The sequence below is a fragment of the Bipolaris sorokiniana genome, assembly GCF_000338995.1.
Source record: "Bipolaris sorokiniana ND90Pr unplaced genomic scaffold COCSAscaffold_4, whole genome shotgun sequence".
Taxonomy (NCBI): domain Eukaryota; kingdom Fungi; phylum Ascomycota; class Dothideomycetes; order Pleosporales; family Pleosporaceae; genus Bipolaris; species Bipolaris sorokiniana.
In genome coordinates, this window is record NW_006911898.1 from 2,131,347 (window position 1) to 2,147,032 (window position 15,686).

At 50.8% G+C, this 15,686-nt stretch overlaps 4 protein-coding genes across 4 annotated transcripts; 2 read left to right on the top strand and 2 right to left on the bottom strand.

Annotated features, from left to right (window-relative positions):
• The first annotated feature begins 2,443 nt into the window (after nucleotides 1–2,443).
• Nucleotides 2,444–8,907, top strand: COCSADRAFT_302782 (uncharacterized protein). Its single transcript, XM_007700016.1, has 3 exons — nucleotides 2,444–8,270; nucleotides 8,321–8,434; nucleotides 8,485–8,907. The coding sequence occupies exons 1-3, from the start codon at nucleotides 2,613–2,615 to the stop codon at nucleotides 8,746–8,748; spliced, it is 6,036 nt and encodes a 2,011-aa protein (XP_007698206.1). The 5' UTR covers nucleotides 2,444–2,612; the 3' UTR covers nucleotides 8,749–8,907.
• Nucleotides 8,908–9,588: 681 nt separating this feature from the next.
• On the top strand, nucleotides 9,589–10,870 carry COCSADRAFT_35299 (uncharacterized protein). Its single transcript, XM_007699435.1, has 4 exons — nucleotides 9,589–9,852; nucleotides 9,911–10,008; nucleotides 10,072–10,083; nucleotides 10,151–10,870. Exons 1-4 carry the CDS (start codon nucleotides 9,720–9,722, stop codon nucleotides 10,658–10,660), a joined length of 753 nt encoding a protein of 250 aa, XP_007697625.1. The 5' UTR covers nucleotides 9,589–9,719; the 3' UTR covers nucleotides 10,661–10,870.
• A 420-nt stretch (nucleotides 10,871–11,290) lies between these two features.
• COCSADRAFT_138883 (uncharacterized protein) lies at nucleotides 11,291–13,850 on the bottom strand. The gene is made up of 5 exons (XM_007700017.1): nucleotides 13,658–13,850; nucleotides 13,481–13,607; nucleotides 12,832–13,436; nucleotides 12,241–12,367; nucleotides 11,291–12,155 (listed from the first exon to the last, which is right to left on the bottom strand). The coding sequence occupies exons 1-5, from the start codon at nucleotides 13,699–13,701 to the stop codon at nucleotides 11,412–11,414; spliced, it is 1,647 nt and encodes a 548-aa protein (XP_007698207.1). The 5' UTR covers nucleotides 13,702–13,850; the 3' UTR covers nucleotides 11,291–11,411.
• Nucleotides 13,851–14,301: 451 nt separating this feature from the next.
• Nucleotides 14,302–15,571, bottom strand: COCSADRAFT_138889 (glycoside hydrolase family 16 protein). The gene is made up of 2 exons (XM_007700018.1): nucleotides 15,150–15,571; nucleotides 14,302–15,103 (listed from the first exon to the last, which is right to left on the bottom strand). The coding sequence occupies exons 1-2, from the start codon at nucleotides 15,493–15,495 to the stop codon at nucleotides 14,385–14,387; spliced, it is 1,065 nt and encodes a 354-aa protein (XP_007698208.1). The 5' UTR covers nucleotides 15,496–15,571; the 3' UTR covers nucleotides 14,302–14,384.
• Nucleotides 15,572–15,686: the final 115 nt, after the last annotated feature.

A 15,686-nucleotide genomic window follows, 5' to 3' on the forward strand; every position in this document is an offset into this window, starting at 1 on the left:
TTGTGTGTTTTTCATGCGCCTTTGTCATTTACTTCAAAAGGGTAGTTAGTGTCTTTAGCATCTACATGCTTACAACGTACGTAAGAATGGTTGCGTGTCTATGTGAGGTTTCCATACGCAGAAATGTCAACATAAAGACATGGCCATTCACACGTGTATCTTTTGGCTGAGCAGAGCTGGAAAGAGAAAGGAAGATAGGATGCATGAGGTGTAAAGTACTGTTAATGATACACTAGATGATTTAATTCTACAAGCATGAAAAGCTAGCGAGCGACATTGATCAATGAAGTCAAAGAGTATACACGACATTCCCATACTCAAGTGGTTTTCATGTGCCACTTGAGAGGCATACATACACATATAGAGTTTTCGTACGTTTCACCACTGCCCCAAAATAGCCATGAAACTTATATGGCTGTGTGGCTGTTGATGCAAACAAGATCAAACTGGGGATGTGGCTATAATGTGAAAAAAACAACAGATTTGTGGCTTCTCCCCACAGTCAATGGGACGCCGTACGCCAAGGACTTGACATAGATACGTGCATCTATAGATAAGGCATGTCTTCAGGCATGATGCTGCATGTTTGCACAGACAGCGCGCAAGACGAAGCTAGGATTCGGAGGTAGAGTGGGGCTGACTCGGATGACGGTTAGGGTGGACCGTGGCAGCCATGTGTGATGAATAACGTTCGTGTGAGGATTGACGTGATTGGCCAATAGTTTGCTCGAATACAGCAACCACTGCATCGCGATCTGTCACTGAATCAGGGCCGGCTTGGGCCGCTGTGCTGCCTATGTCTTGACAGGGGATAGGGATAGCGCAAGATATCCTCAGTATGATTGCGCAGCCCTATTATTGACGACGCACCGGTACAAAAATAACATCCTGCGTGCTTGACGCTGGTTCGAGACATTTGATCTGGTAGTGCAGTCATACTAGACAGACAAGTTGCAGTGATTGAGCTTCGGCTGTGGCGCGTATGTGATGCGGTTGTGTGTAGATCTCGTGTATGTTTGTGGTGGGCAATGCAAGGTACCCGCAATTGGCGCGGATCATGTTCCCGGGATTTTAGACTAGAGATGGCGAGTCGCAAATATCGTATGACATGTATGCAAAACACATTCGTGTTGTGTATGTGAGGTGTCTGGTAGATTGCATGTACCGAAACTTTGTCGGGTAGGGAAGACGACAGGTGGGGGTTGCTTGGTGCCAGTGGACAAGGCACGTGAGGGGGGTTACCCACTCGGCTCCTGACGACTAGAGAGTGGGCGAGGGATCGAGGGAGTTTGATTTCGCGTGGCCGCTCCAGCATGCGCATAGTCGCAATTGCAATAGCAGATACGAGGCGAGCCAACAAGGCATGCTTGCTACGGATGCAGCAGGAATTGGACGTACAAGCGCGCAAGCCGCACAAGGTGCTTGGAGCAAAGCTTGCAGATGCGGGACCAGGGGGGGGGGGTTACAGCCGCCAGCAGCATGGCACCACTAATGGTGCCATGGGCGTCTGGTAGCGGGATAGCGCAGTCGACACGTCAATCATATTCAGGCGGAGGGCGTCGCCAGTGAGGCTCTGGTGAATTGTCTAGCAGTAGGCTAGTCGATGGCCAGTGTGAGCCTGAAGCATGGAGGTTGCGATTGCGATGAGCGAGGAGAAAACGCTAACCCGATATGGGGGGTATGGCAAAATGGAACATGGCGTGCTGGCCAATCACACGCGCGGAGCATACCGTTTCGGCTCCAGCCAGGACAGATGCAGCCGTTGCGGGTAGACAAGGTTGCAGAAAACAAAAGCGGTGGAGCACAACGAGAACATGACTGCAGATGCAGCCACAGCTGAATCAGCAGAGGCGACGGTTGGGATAGGGATCGTGGCCATGGTTGGGCGGCAGCAGGGGATGGAGGTGAGTTGTTTGCAAGTAGTGTACTTACAGACAGACAGCGCTGTAGTGTGTGTGAGTACGATGGGCGTACTACACTACTGCGACAGCGTCTCGGCTTACTTAGGCATCTACTCTACGCGAGTCCCTGAATGACGTCGCCGCCAAGCACAACCATGGGCAGAGCACGCCCATCCGCCAACAGTCAATTTCGCTCGCGCGGGATGCTGCAATGAGCCCGCAGGACGACGCTTTCCGGCACCCGCACGCTTTTGCACGCCATCAACCGCCTGCCCCCCCAGCCTATTTCCGCACTACACTACCTGCCCGCACGCTTGCCGCCCTGTCTGCCGTCACTCGGTGCAGGCTTGGCCTGGCTCCAGAAGCCGTCTAGAAGAAGCTGCGACCAAGGCCCTTCCTGCTCCTGATCCCGGCCTCACGCCCACCCACGACACGACCCAATTCTTTCTCACCAACCACCTCCCCGCTGCTCCCTTCTGACTCCCCGCGGCCACTCGCCTTGCCGATACAGCACCAGCCTCAGCCCCAGCTGATCCGCCCTGTCGGCCCATCCGTCGTGCTGCTGTTGCCGCCTCTTCACCGTCCCGTGCTGCCAGGAACTCTCTCCGCGACGTCATAGCCCACCGGTCCTATCTATGCACCATATTATCCCGACCCGGACCCCATCACCACGCCACTTGCGCTGTACGCGGCACGCTGGGGAATGCCATAATGACAAAGACCCCGACACCCTCTCCTGATTCCAAGAGAGCCACATCCACGACTGCAACGCCACCCACTCCTCGCCCGCCACTGCAGAGATTGGCCGCCAGCGACGCGAAATCCTACCTGTCCCAAACCTGGCAAACTTCGCCCCGGACCCAGCAACCCCCAAACCACCGCGACGATGAAGCCGCCGATATCGACATGAGCGACACTGACAGCCGCCATTGGGACGACCAACCCGCCGCCGACCCTCAGGCCGACGAAACTCCAACAGAAAGCACCGCCCACCCGCCACAGGGCAACGTCTCTCCCGATGAGCTCGAGGTCGAGAGGCTGCGCCGTCTGCAGTTGAAGGTTCTGCAGCACCAGCAACAGCAACAGCGCGCACGCCTACGGGCGTCGGCCAACAGCCCCAATGCAAACATGCCAGGTCCTCGTCGCATATCTCCCATCAAGGAAGAGCCCATGCCGGGAATTTCACCCACGCTCGAGGGAGCCTTTAGCAGCCCTACTCCTAGTCCGAACCCGCTGCCCACAGCCGTGACTGCCTCGACTGCATCTACCGAATCTACCGAATCTGCAAGGACCATCCGCGGAAGCATGCCACCTACGCCTGCCGCCCATCCTCTTCGGACCCCATCCTATCCATTTCCTACGGTCCCCAACACGCCAAGATGGGCTTCGGCTTTCCATACGCCCTTTACTAACCTTTCACCTACTGTTTCTGCCGGTCAATCGCGAGAGTACACGGTAGCCAGTGAGCACATCGCCTCGGAGAGCAGCACGCCCGCCGCATGCACCACACCTTTTGCACCTGGAGGTCGACAGCATTCCAGCCCGGCCATTGAAGATCCACGATTCCCTAGTCCCAACCTCTACGATGTTGTCTTGCGGTTGGGTGTCGAGCCTGGTTTGGCTGCATGGTGGACGACTGTGACGTCGATAATGCGCGACCACTATGGAGCAGAACGGGTTGCACTTGCAGTACCAGCTGACGCCTCGGATATCGAGAACGTACCATGGGGTCAGAAAGCTACTTTCGCTGCGTCTACCAACGACACTAGCGCATATGCCGCAACGTACCAAGAATCTGCAGGTCAGAGCAGCAACCCCCAACCCGAAAATACATCAAATCCCCAGGAAGGTGAATCTGTGGATATTCCACCTACCACAGTCATTCCGGAAAGGCGACCGAAGCTATTCTCACATCATTCTTTCGCGGGCCACGAACGGCAGAAGCCAACCATGTCACCGGACACCCCGATGCCTGCACAGCCAATTCGCCCACGAGGCCCACTCCGATCTGCAAGCCATGCACCCCATACGGGCTCAAGGCCAGATCACCCGCTGCGACAGGTCTCGCAAGCTTCTTTTGATGGCATGTCTTGCGCGTTTGCGGAGTCGACTCCGACGGGAGGCCCGACTTTTAGTGACCCGGAATTCTCTAGCATTGGAGAGCCTTCGCCGCCCAGTGCCGTGTACCATGTCCTGCGTGCTCTCGACCATGAGCCGGATGCATTGATAGACAACTCGGGAGTCAATCGCGTTTTGGAGAGAGGTCGCTTGGTAACTTTGACTAGAGACTATTCAACGTCTTTTTCAACTTCCAAAGAAAACTTGGAAAAAGACAGGACGGATCCGGTCAAACCATCTGCAGTTCAGGGCAGTGCTGCCGCGCAGGAAGCCCTCAAGTTAGCTGCTGCCCGTGGGCGAGTCGGCCTTGGAACCAGTGATCCTAGATTGCCTCCGCGTTACGAAGAGTATGAGCAATATCCAGCTTCACCTTGGGCACAGTCGCCTGCCCCTTCGCCAGCTATCCAGAATGATGCCGATGCTAACCCTTTCTTTGCTACTGGTAACGTCGACGAAGAGACATTCAATCCATCGCGCTCTCCACCAGACTACACGCAGTATGGCATGGTTGAGGCTATTGGCGTTGATAAAGCTAGCACTGTTACGCACATACCACTAATACATCCAACCTTGTCACAGACAATGGCACCAGCAGACACGAATACACCATCACAAACACCTGCAATGTCACGAAGACAGTCTGAGCAGTCTGCGGGCACCTCGTTCCACCAGGGCGACTTTGTGCGAAAAGCACCTATTGCCATTCTTTCACTGCTGTCGCCTATCGTGCCATATCCACGAAACTTGACTAACTCTCTCAAGCACCTGGGCCCCCACCTAGCTACCTCGTTTTCGAATGCATGGCATTTTACCAATGCCCAGACTCAGGTCGCCTCTATCCGACAACGAAGAGTTGCTACTGGTGGTGCAGGAGGGATGACCATGTCTTCGGATTCTGATAGTCTTGAAGATTTGCTTCATCTTGACTTGGGAGACATCACCAACTCTGTGGCAGGTAGCGTCACTAGTCCATCTGACTACTCCAGTCGCTCTAGATACAGTTCAGGAGGGTCAATCGCCGGAACGCCTGGCTGGGATACCTCGCTAGGATTCTCCAGTAGGCACTCGCATAGTGGCACGCCTGGTCATCTTGCTGGCAGCGAGGCCGTGGAAAGCTACTTTGACGCTAGAAGGCAAGCCAACAAGACCAACACCAATACTGCCTCAAATCCACAAGAACAGAGTTCAAGAAAAACCGATAAACGCTCTGGAAAGCGAGTGACTGTGAACCCGGTGGCTGAAAATGTCAAGGAAGATCCTTCAAAGCCACGTGAGGATAAGAAGGATGAAGTGTCGAGCCCCCGCCGTGCACAAGCGCAAGATACTACTAAACGTGGTCACTCATTCCTACACTCGTATGGTGCAGATTTTAGCTCGTCGTTCCAATCGCTCCCGGCCGCGACCACACCTGGAGGGCAACCGCAAGTGCCCCAAGGCAGTGTAAGGATAATGTCTACCACTGAATCTTCTGAGATGCCACCTCCTTCTGAGAGTTTGCTTCGGACCATTATCGACTCTTTGCCAGTTCAGATATTTACTGCCGCACCCAACACTGGAGCAATCAGCTGGGTCAACTCCAAATTCCTCATTTACCGTGGTCAAACCTCACGCCAAGTGCTGCAAAACCCGTGGGATTCAATTCATCCCGAAGACCGCGATGCATATTTGGACGAATGGGGTAGATCTCTGCGAACTGGCCAGCAGCTGCAGATGAAGGTCAGATTACAACGCTTCGATGAGTGCTATCGATGGTTTTATGTTCGAGTGGCGCCACTGAGGAACAAGCGCCAGCAGATTGTGCACTGGATCGGCACCAACATGGACTTTCACGAACAACACATTGCAGAACAAAACTCAGCTCGCCAACAGGAGACGGCTGCTTCAGAAGCCAAGTATCGCGCACTGGCCAACTCGAGTCCTCAGATTGTATTTGTCGTGTCAGACCGTAGGGGTCTGACCTTTTGCAACTCGCAGTGGATTTCATTTTCTGGCCAAAGCGAGAGTCAGGCCCTCGGAAATGGTTTCCTCGAGCACGTCCATCCCGACGATGTCATCAAGTGCAAGCTTCCAGAGCTAGATGAGCATGGCGTTGCTAATGTTCCTACGTCTTTGCCATCTGAGCAGGGACAACAAGACTCTAATGCTTCTGACGCTTCATCAGAAACAGAAAGAACCATCACCAGTCCCAGTGGCTCATCCCCCGATAGGATGGACTTGCCTCAAGCCAAGCTATCCAAACTGGCAAGCACTGGCATATTGAGAGTTGTTAAAGATGCCCACGGGCGAGCGTCTTACTCGACTGAGGTCAGACTTCGCAACAAGGATGGTGACTACAGGTGGCACCTTGTGAGAATCTTACTGGAGAAATCGCTTGCGGAAACCAGTGACGAAGAGACATGGTATGGAACAGCCACAGACATCAACGACCACAAGTTGCTCGAGCAAACACTCAAAGAGACTATGGACGCAAAATCCAAGTTCTTGAGCAACATGTCGCATGAGATCCGAACGCCACTTAATGGTATCTCAGGAATGGTCAACTTCCTTCTGGATAGCGTCCTCAACACCGAGCAACTGGAGCACGTTAACATCATCAAAGCCAGTACCGACAGTTTGCTCAATCTCATCAACGATATTCTTGATCTGTCCAAGGTGGAGGCTGGAATGATCAAGCTCTCCATGGAATGGCTTCATCTGCCGTCTCTGCTCGAGGAAGTCAACGACCTCAACATGGGTCTCGCCATCCAGAAAGGCCTCGAGCTCAACTACCTGGTAGACGAAGGGGTGCCAGCAGAAGTCAAGGGTGACAAGTTCCGCATTAGACAGGTCCTGCTTAACGTGGTTGGGAATGCGATCAAATTCACCGAGCACGGAGAGATTTTCATACGGTGTAAACTGCAGCCGTCCGATCGATCTCGACCACTAAAGGACAATGAGACGATGATCCGATTTGAAGTGGTGGACACTGGCCAAGGCTTCACAGACGCCGAGGCCAAGTATCTGTTCAAGCGATTTAGTCAGATTGACGCGAGCAGTACAAGACAACATGGCGGCACCGGACTTGGATTGGCTATTTCTATGCAATTTGTCGAACTCCATGGTGGAAGAATGGATGCTCGAAGCTCGCCAGGCAAGGGTTCAACCTTCTTTTTCACAATCAAGTTTGGTCTTCCTACTGCAGACGACTACCCCAAGCCGCTGGTGTCAACACCCGGAACGCCCGCCTTCGAGCCACCGATCGCTCCCCCACCAGCCAACTTACAGCAGCTCCAGCCATCGGCTCTACAGAAGTTTGTGCAATCGCAAAATCCTGGCTATGTGCCTCTGAAGCGCGTCTCGAGCGTGTCGTCGGAGAAGAGTGAGCCGGCTAAGTCGCCCGTACCTAGCATGACCACCTCTGAACGCTCACGAGACTCTCCTGCGCTCTCTTCTGGGAGTTCAGATCACTCTTTGACAAGCTCTGCACTGACTGGGCAGTCGAGCCTGCGGTCAGAAAGGTCATCAGCGTCGTCCTACATGCAAGAAACTAACCCGGCCTCGAATGCGAACATGAATCTGGCCTTGCCTCCAAAGCGAACTAACAGCAACCAAGAAACTCGACCAGACGAATCGAGCACTTCTGTTGACTCGGATGAGACTGTGCGTCCCGGCTCGCCGCACCGCAGTCTTTCTCCGTTGGGCAGTTCCCTACAGCCTCCCATGTACTCAATCTTGGTGGTGTGTCCTCTTGAACACAGCAGAGAAGCCACAATAAGGCACATCAAGAACACGCTACCCCAGGGAATCCCTCACCAAGTCACTGGACAGTCGAGCATCATTGGTGCTCAGAAGATGATGGGTGGCGAGAACTCTGTCTTGTTCACCCACGTTGTGCTTGTGTTGCATGACACTGTTGAAGTGCATGCCATTGTTGATCAGATCTTTAGCTCCACAGCGTACAGCAACACGTCTGTCGTCATAGTGTCTGATCCTTCGCAGAAGAAGGAACTCATGAAGGAGGCACCAGTGTATGATTATGAACAACTCCACATTGACCGCCGTTTGGAATTTGTGTATCGACCTCTTAAGCCATCGAAATTCGCAATCATATTCGATCCACAAAAGCAACGCGAGTCAAGTACCGATCGAAACCAGGACAGCGCGCAGCAGGTTGTTGTCAGTCAGAAGCTTGTGTTTGAAGAGCTTAAACGAAGGGTTGGCGGTAAGAACCACAAAGTGTTGTTGGTTGAGGACAACAAGATCAACCAGACTGTGAGTAGACGTGAGTAGTGTCTCGTGTTGACTGATGCTAACTGATGTAGGTCATCCTGAAATTCCTGGCTAGAATCGACATTGCGACCGAAACTGTCCTTGACGGAGTTCAGGCGACAGAAGCGATCTTCTCCAAGCCGCCGGGTTATTATTCGATTGTCCTTGTAAGCAAATACACACGTCATGAGCGTGAGCTGGGCTAACGAGGTTGCAGTGCGATCTACATATGCCCAACAAAGACGGCTACCAGGCTTGCAAAGAAATCCGACGTTGGGAGAAGAAGCATGGGTACCGTCGGCACCCGATTATAGCGCTATCCGCAAACGTCCTCGGGGATGTGTATGCAAAGTGCGCGGAAGCGGGGTTCAACTCGTACGTGACGAAACCTGTCGAGTTCAAGGAGCTCTCTATTGCCATGACCAAGTTCTTGGATCCAGCGGACCCCTCGAAACCACCTGCTCTTATGAAGAAGAAGTGAGAGCAATTACTATTTTACTTTTTTAATTTCGACGCACACACATACTCACACACATCCGTTATTGGGGCATGGACCTCGGCACTGCTCCTACTAGCATGAACGAACGGCGCAATTGGAGACATAGTAGATGGTTCTGGCGGACTGACAAGAATTATTGACGACTTTTTGTTCTGTGTGCATTAGACGCGTATTACCCTTGCATATTTTCCGCGTCAAGATGTATTCCGTTAGGTTGGATTGGGGTGGAAGCAATTTTTTGATTTGGAAGGAATGTACGTTTTTTTTTCGATATGAATGCAATGGGCATTTGACGGCGTATGGATATTTGGAAAGATGGAGAGAAGTGGAGAGTGGTTGCTTGCTATTGGCATAATGGGTACCTGGGGCAAAGGGAAGGACCGCTATTGAGATGCGGACGAGACGCTTACGATACAATGCCGCGCTACGCAGAGGGCGCACACTTGTACAATATAGGACGCAGAGACATGGATGGAGAAGGGAAAAGATGTATACTTAGGAATTGGCAATACCAACTTGATATTTTTTTCAGCGCATTAAGCTTTGTAGTGCCGATTGGGTGTATGGGGGAATGCATACCAGTCGTATGTGTATGCATGCATCAGTTTCACGCGACCATTATGTGACAGGCTAGACAGGCGTGCGACATCCAAAGGCGGCCTCGTCCTCCCCCAAAACCAGCGATGCAAACATCACCACTTGTGCTGCAGGCTGTCATCTTTGCCCCTATTGGCTGCGGCGATCAACTAGCTTACATCCAGATCACGCTCATTGGTGGATTTGTGCAGGGATGCTGGTGTCGTCATTGTTCGGCATGAGGTGCTAAGATACTCTAAAGTCCGACGCTTCCCTCGGGTTCCCGTCGCGCGCTGACATTGATTCTTCCTCTCTTCTCTTCCCCTGTCATACGCCAGGATTGCAGTGATACTGTTCTTCATTCTACGCGCTTCAAAATGGCTTCTGCGACCGGAATCCCGCCTAATTCCGCTGCCGCGCGCGGCCAGAGCGAAGAAGAACCGCTCCTCGGTAGAAGAGGCGATGCAAGTCAGATGCAGGGTCAGCCGCTGTATCACAACTTGTGGATTGGTATGTGAAGCTACTGGCAAGGTTTGCGAGGGGCGACAGCTGTTAACCAAATGCACAGGTACTGCTCCCATCGCCCAAGCCGGCATCTGGATCCTTGCCGCCATAGTCTGGGGAGCCATCTTCTCCAACAAACTCATCTTCTTCTCCGCGCATCCGGTAAGCTGCCCTAAACACAACGTCTCTTTTCCTAGCAACCAGCTAATCACGGCTCGCCAACAGCTTCTCAATTCTGTAAGCTACCCCAGCACCACCCTAGTAACCCCTTCGCGACAACCGTATCATTGATACCTCTCCATAGGCCGGCTTCCTCCTCGCCATCCAAGCAGCCCTCATCCTGCAACCCACGCACACGCCCGACCAAAAGCGCGCCGGCACACTCGCCCACTTCCTCTTCCATGTCGTCGGCGCATCCGCCCTAACCGCCGGCCTCATCATCATCGAAATCAACAAGCAGGGTCCCGGCCATGAGCACTTTGCCTCTGCACACGCTCGCCTCGGCCTGGCTTTTTACGTTCTTGTATACCTCCAGGCCCTTGTCGGCTTCACTCAGTACTACGTGCCGCAGCTATATGGCAGTGTCGAGAACGCTAAGAGCATCTACAAGTACCATAGGCTCTCCGGTTACTTTATCGCTGTGCTGGGTCTAGCTACTATTTGCGCGGCTACGTGGACTACATACAATATTTATGTAGGACATATGCAGCATTGGGCGGTGATTACGGCCAGTGTGCTTGTCTTGGTTGGTGTGGTGCCTAGGATTCGGTTGAGCAAACTTGGGATTAAGAGACAGGGTGAGGTTAGGTTGTAGATTGTTGTGAGGATGTTTATTGTTGTTGCATGAAGAAAAGGAGAGTTAGACTGGGAGGCATGGGGTACGATGTTTGATATGACGAGGAATGCGTACACTTGGTTCATTTGAAGGATAGGGAGGTGGATGGATTGATGAGAACATGAAGGCGGGGATAACGTTTGTCTTGTTAAAATTCATTTTCATAGCGTGTTATGATATTTTTTTTTTCTCCTTCATTATTTTTTGCCATGTTGTTGCGCGGTGAGAAAAAAAAACCCTCTCCTTTTTGTTCTCTTTTGGAATAACTTTAAACCTATAGTTAACACAAGGAAATCACCAAATTAACAGCGCGGGCAATTTTTTTGGATAGACATATAGATAATGAGCAATTTCATTACTCTAGATCGCCTTTGTTGTTTTGAGTGCTTTTTTTACACACAGGGACTTGCTAGGAAGTTAAGAATATACGAAGTTTGTTCGGATTGGAGTGAGAGATTTTAAGAGATTCGGTCAAAAGGAGGAAATAGGGGGACGGTGTTTTGTAGGTTGTGTAGTGGAGGGAGAGTAAGAGAGATTGTACAGATGGAGTATAGAGATGGGATTTGGGGGTTCTAGGAGGGAGAGATGAATCATAGTAGTAATTTAGTTGTCTATTCTACATGCCTTCTACAACGTAAAATCGCAGCAATCAACGCCTTCACTTCCTCCTCTCTATTAAAAATAATCTAACTCTTGATTCTAAAACACCACTAAGCCCATCTCCCCACATCTACATCGGCGACGGCATCCCTCCTGACGACCCATCCACCGACGTCCCCGGCGTACTCACACACGCACACCCCTCCACCCCAACACTCATCTTCAACAACCCAACCGCCAGCTCCCCACAATCCCCCACCAACTCCTCCACCTCCTCCCTCCCAATCAACACCCCCAAATGCTCAAATAGCGTCTTCGTAACAACCCCGCGCAACCCCCAGTCCCTCTCCGGCGTACTCGCAAACACACATCGTGCTGCGCTCACAAACTCGTCGTCCCCCCAAAACCTCTCGCAAGCGCTCGAGAATTTGCGGGTAACGAGTGGTTTCAACCCGCTGACTTGATATTTCTCAGCCACCGCATAGAGTTGTGCGTGTAGCAGGAGGTCTGCGGGTGCGCCGGCGTAGGCTGGTGGTGATGGGGCCGGGGTGCACAAGGAGCAGGTGAAGGAGCGGCATGCGTAGCTGCAAGTTCCTGATTGAGACGAGGTGGCGTAAATGCAGGTGTGGTGCGGGCAGATGGAGTGTGGGGTTAGGGGGGTGCGGCAGGTGTGTGGGAAGTCGTACGTGTAGGGGAGGCCGGATGGGGTGTGGGTTGGGCGGTTTTTGATAATAGGGTGGATGATGGGTGTGAGGGGAGGGGAAGGTGAAGGGGAAGGGAAGAGGTGGTAATCGCCTTCGTACAGGTACTGAAGTAGGAGTTTTATTATCAATGGATCATCTTCTGGGAGGTTGATTTCGCTTTTTTCGGCTTCCTGTTTTTTTTTTAAATATATATGATTAGTTTTATGTATTATTTTTCACGTGACTATAGCTGAGTTGGATGGGGTATACACAGACTTGACCGCCGAATTTGAGTGCTCGAGCGAAGAATTCGGCGCGGGGGCAGACGATGAGTTTGTGAACGGCGTGGGAGTCCGGGCCGCAGATTATTTTGAGGTCGGAGTAGAGGCCTGAAATCAGAGAGCTAGTGTGGTGGTTAGGTTCCGTTGTTTGCCGGTGGGTGTGTGGGGGAAAGAGGTCGAATGATGATCATGAATGTAATATGTAACTACCTTTTGATTGAGTCCAGAATCTGGGTTTCGGTCTCCGACGCCATATGGATGCTTGGAAATGCGTCTAGTGGAATTACTATAAATGTAAAAATGCAAAACAAGTAAAACGGAATATACAAAAACAAAGTTGATTGTTCTGGTGGTGTGTGGTATCTAGGGAGGCTTATGCCAAGACGCTATACTCAGGCAGGTTGAAGTTTAAACTTTACTTGCTGGTGAGATTACATGGAAACTTGGAAGACGGAGAAGAGCCGAGTGGTCTTACGTGTTCATATCCACAATGATTCTTGTAGCCTCTCCATTAGTAGATGGTGGGTGTTGTAGTGACACCCTAACTCCCCGAGCAGAGTGACCACATTTATTCTTTTCCTAGAACCAGCGATGATCACTTGCCTTCTTCAACAAGACCCCGAGAGACAAGCTGCCGAATTCTTTCAAGAGAACTTGAATTTCCGGTTTTTTTATAAGTTGTGGACGGGTAGCGATAGTGAAGATAACGATATCTCTCAGACCTTTGTCTTCTTCCACCGTTGTCGAAAACGCGTACTGCGCAGCAACTGGGAAAGTATCTGTATCCCAAAAGGCGCTGCACCCAATTTCGAATTTCCCTTTAGACAATTCCTTCAGGCCCACGATGTTGTACTTATCGGCAAGTTCATACACCTTCGCGTGAATCAGAAGACCCTTAGCTAAAAAGTTGAGCGTTTCGCTAGAACAATACTGGCAGTTGAAGTTCGTGCAACTGCCATTGCAGTGGGTTTCGCATGAATGATGAGGACAGAGATAAGCTTCACAATAATATCCATCACAGGTGTGTGGAAAGTTTTGGGTATAGGACGAACTGGGCTTGCTCTGATGAGATTTTCCCTCAGAAGTTCTCTCTAATTCGCATTTGTAATCGCCAGTGTAAAAGTATTTCACAAGCAACTTGACAACTGTCGACTCGTCGTCGGGAAGTTTGATGTTCGCCTGTTTAGTTTCCTGTATATGTCAATAAAGCCTAGGTACTGCTCAAAACAACTTACTTTGCCCCCGAATCGGATAGCGGCTGCAAGGAAGTCGGATTGAGTGCAGACTATCACTTTATGCACTTTGTGTACGTCACTTCCGCATGTGATAGTGAGGTCTGAATATTCGCCTGAATCTAGGCATCTATTTGTGTATTAGTCAAGCACTTCCTAATTTTAACAGAAGGTAAGTACCTTGCGACCGCTGCTAGAACATATGGTTGTACTGTCTTCGACATCGCGGGAAGTCAGGAAAGAGTGCAAGGCTGGCTGGCTACGAGTAATGCACCACCAAAGCTCAAGCTGTGTGAGGCGTGTGAGATATGTGAGGGTACTTGATCGCTGATATGGCCTCAGAGATACAACATGTGTTCTGTTAGAGTGTGGGGAAGGTTGTTTGTTGGGAAAACGCCGCAAGGCTACCTCATCCTCACGCATAGTGCCAAGGCACTAGGCCGACAGGAAGGGGCCATGGTTCACCAATCATAAGGGAATGAAGTTGAAAGCAAGAACGGACTTTGTGATACTCCTTGGGATTAATTCAGTAACATTAATTATTCAGGACACCAAAAGAAAAGGGTCTGTGGAGTATCCCTAGGTGCCTCGGAAATTCACTAAAAACTCGTTTAGGAATGTTGTAAAAGTCACCTGTTCAAGAAATCAAACATAGATGAAATCCACTACATCACCCAGCAGGTAAAGGCTCAAGTTAAATGCTTGTTCGTAATATCCACAGCGAAGCTCTAGTTCGGCACCTATTTATTCAGTACTATCACATCCCGATAGCGTTTGCGGAGCAGCTTCGCTGACAGTGATCTTTCCTTAAATATTCATATCTTCCTCCTTGGCATTGAACAGCCTTTTGTTTTTTGTATCTATGAGATTGAACTTCAAATAGGTTGGCTGCCAGCGTCTCCATAAATTACATAGACTGTACAAATGTGACGATCGATACGAGGCCGACAACCCACCAAAAATGTCCCGAAGCCTTCTCATGTATAGAATAAGAGGTGCTCGGGACTGGAGATCCTGGAGAAGACTCCACCGAGCATACGGTGCCACTAGACTTTGCCGCAGTGGTAGTAGTGGTATTGAACAGTAGCTCAACCCACTGAATATCGAACCAGGCTTCATTTCCAGTATTCATTCGTCCCGAGAAGTTTCCGCCATTGCTCCAAAGGTTCAGTATGATCTTACTCTCTGCATCTGGCACGTTCACACTAGTCTCGGCTGTCTGCTTACCATTGACGTACCATGCGCTGCTCCCGCGTATCCAGTCCAATCGATAGTTGTTCCAGACAGAAGCAGGTTGATGATCTTTCATAGAAACGTTGAATGTTGCGTCTTCTACTGGTACTGCTGTATCAGGATCTGTGGTTGGCTGATTCGAGTAATGTATTTCGTTGCCGGTGCCCCCGGTTGGAATTTCTATGTCTGATTCGGCGGTGTCGTTGTGGTACGTAAAGAAGCCGGCAACTGCACCACTTGCACCACGTATGCGCGCCGACATACGTATCGAGGCATATGTGGCATTGTGTTCGATAAAGTCCAACTCAGATGCTAATTGCGTACCGTTACGCAGCCGTATCGTGTGAAGAGTAAGGTAGGTAGAAGATTCTTTCGACCCATCGTAGTTCTTACCTATCACTCGTTAATATAAACAAGACCCCTACATTCGATAACCTACTTATTGATACACTGGATGGTGTGTAGTGCATGTCAATAGTGCCTTCTCTCGCTGCTGGCCTCAACCAATGTCGAGCATCCCAACCAGCACTCCAGGGAGAAGCAGCAATGATCTTCGATTGCCCATTAGATGTTACTGTTATCGATTGCTTGTCATCACTGTCGGGTACTGTATCCGCATCGCTAATGAGGCTCTCACTCAGTTTTCGAAAGTCATAGAAACGATAGAAGTCGTATGTCGCCGCAGTTGAGCCATTGGTAGAGAATACAGTACAATCTTCTGCAGCTACCTTAGTGAGGAGATCAGGTATGGCGAGGATCAACAGAAGTGTGGCTGTGGTAAACATGGCGAAAGTCTGGTTCGAAGATTTGGTGATTGGGGCTACTGCATGGATAGAATTTCCAGCTTTTAGCAGCTAGAAGGGCTCAGAATGGAGATGAGCTACAAATTATGTCGCTAACCCAGTGGATCTGATGTTGCTTGGGCAGCTCCCTGGCATTAGTATCGAAAATAAACAAGGCGCTTAAACACTCGGAC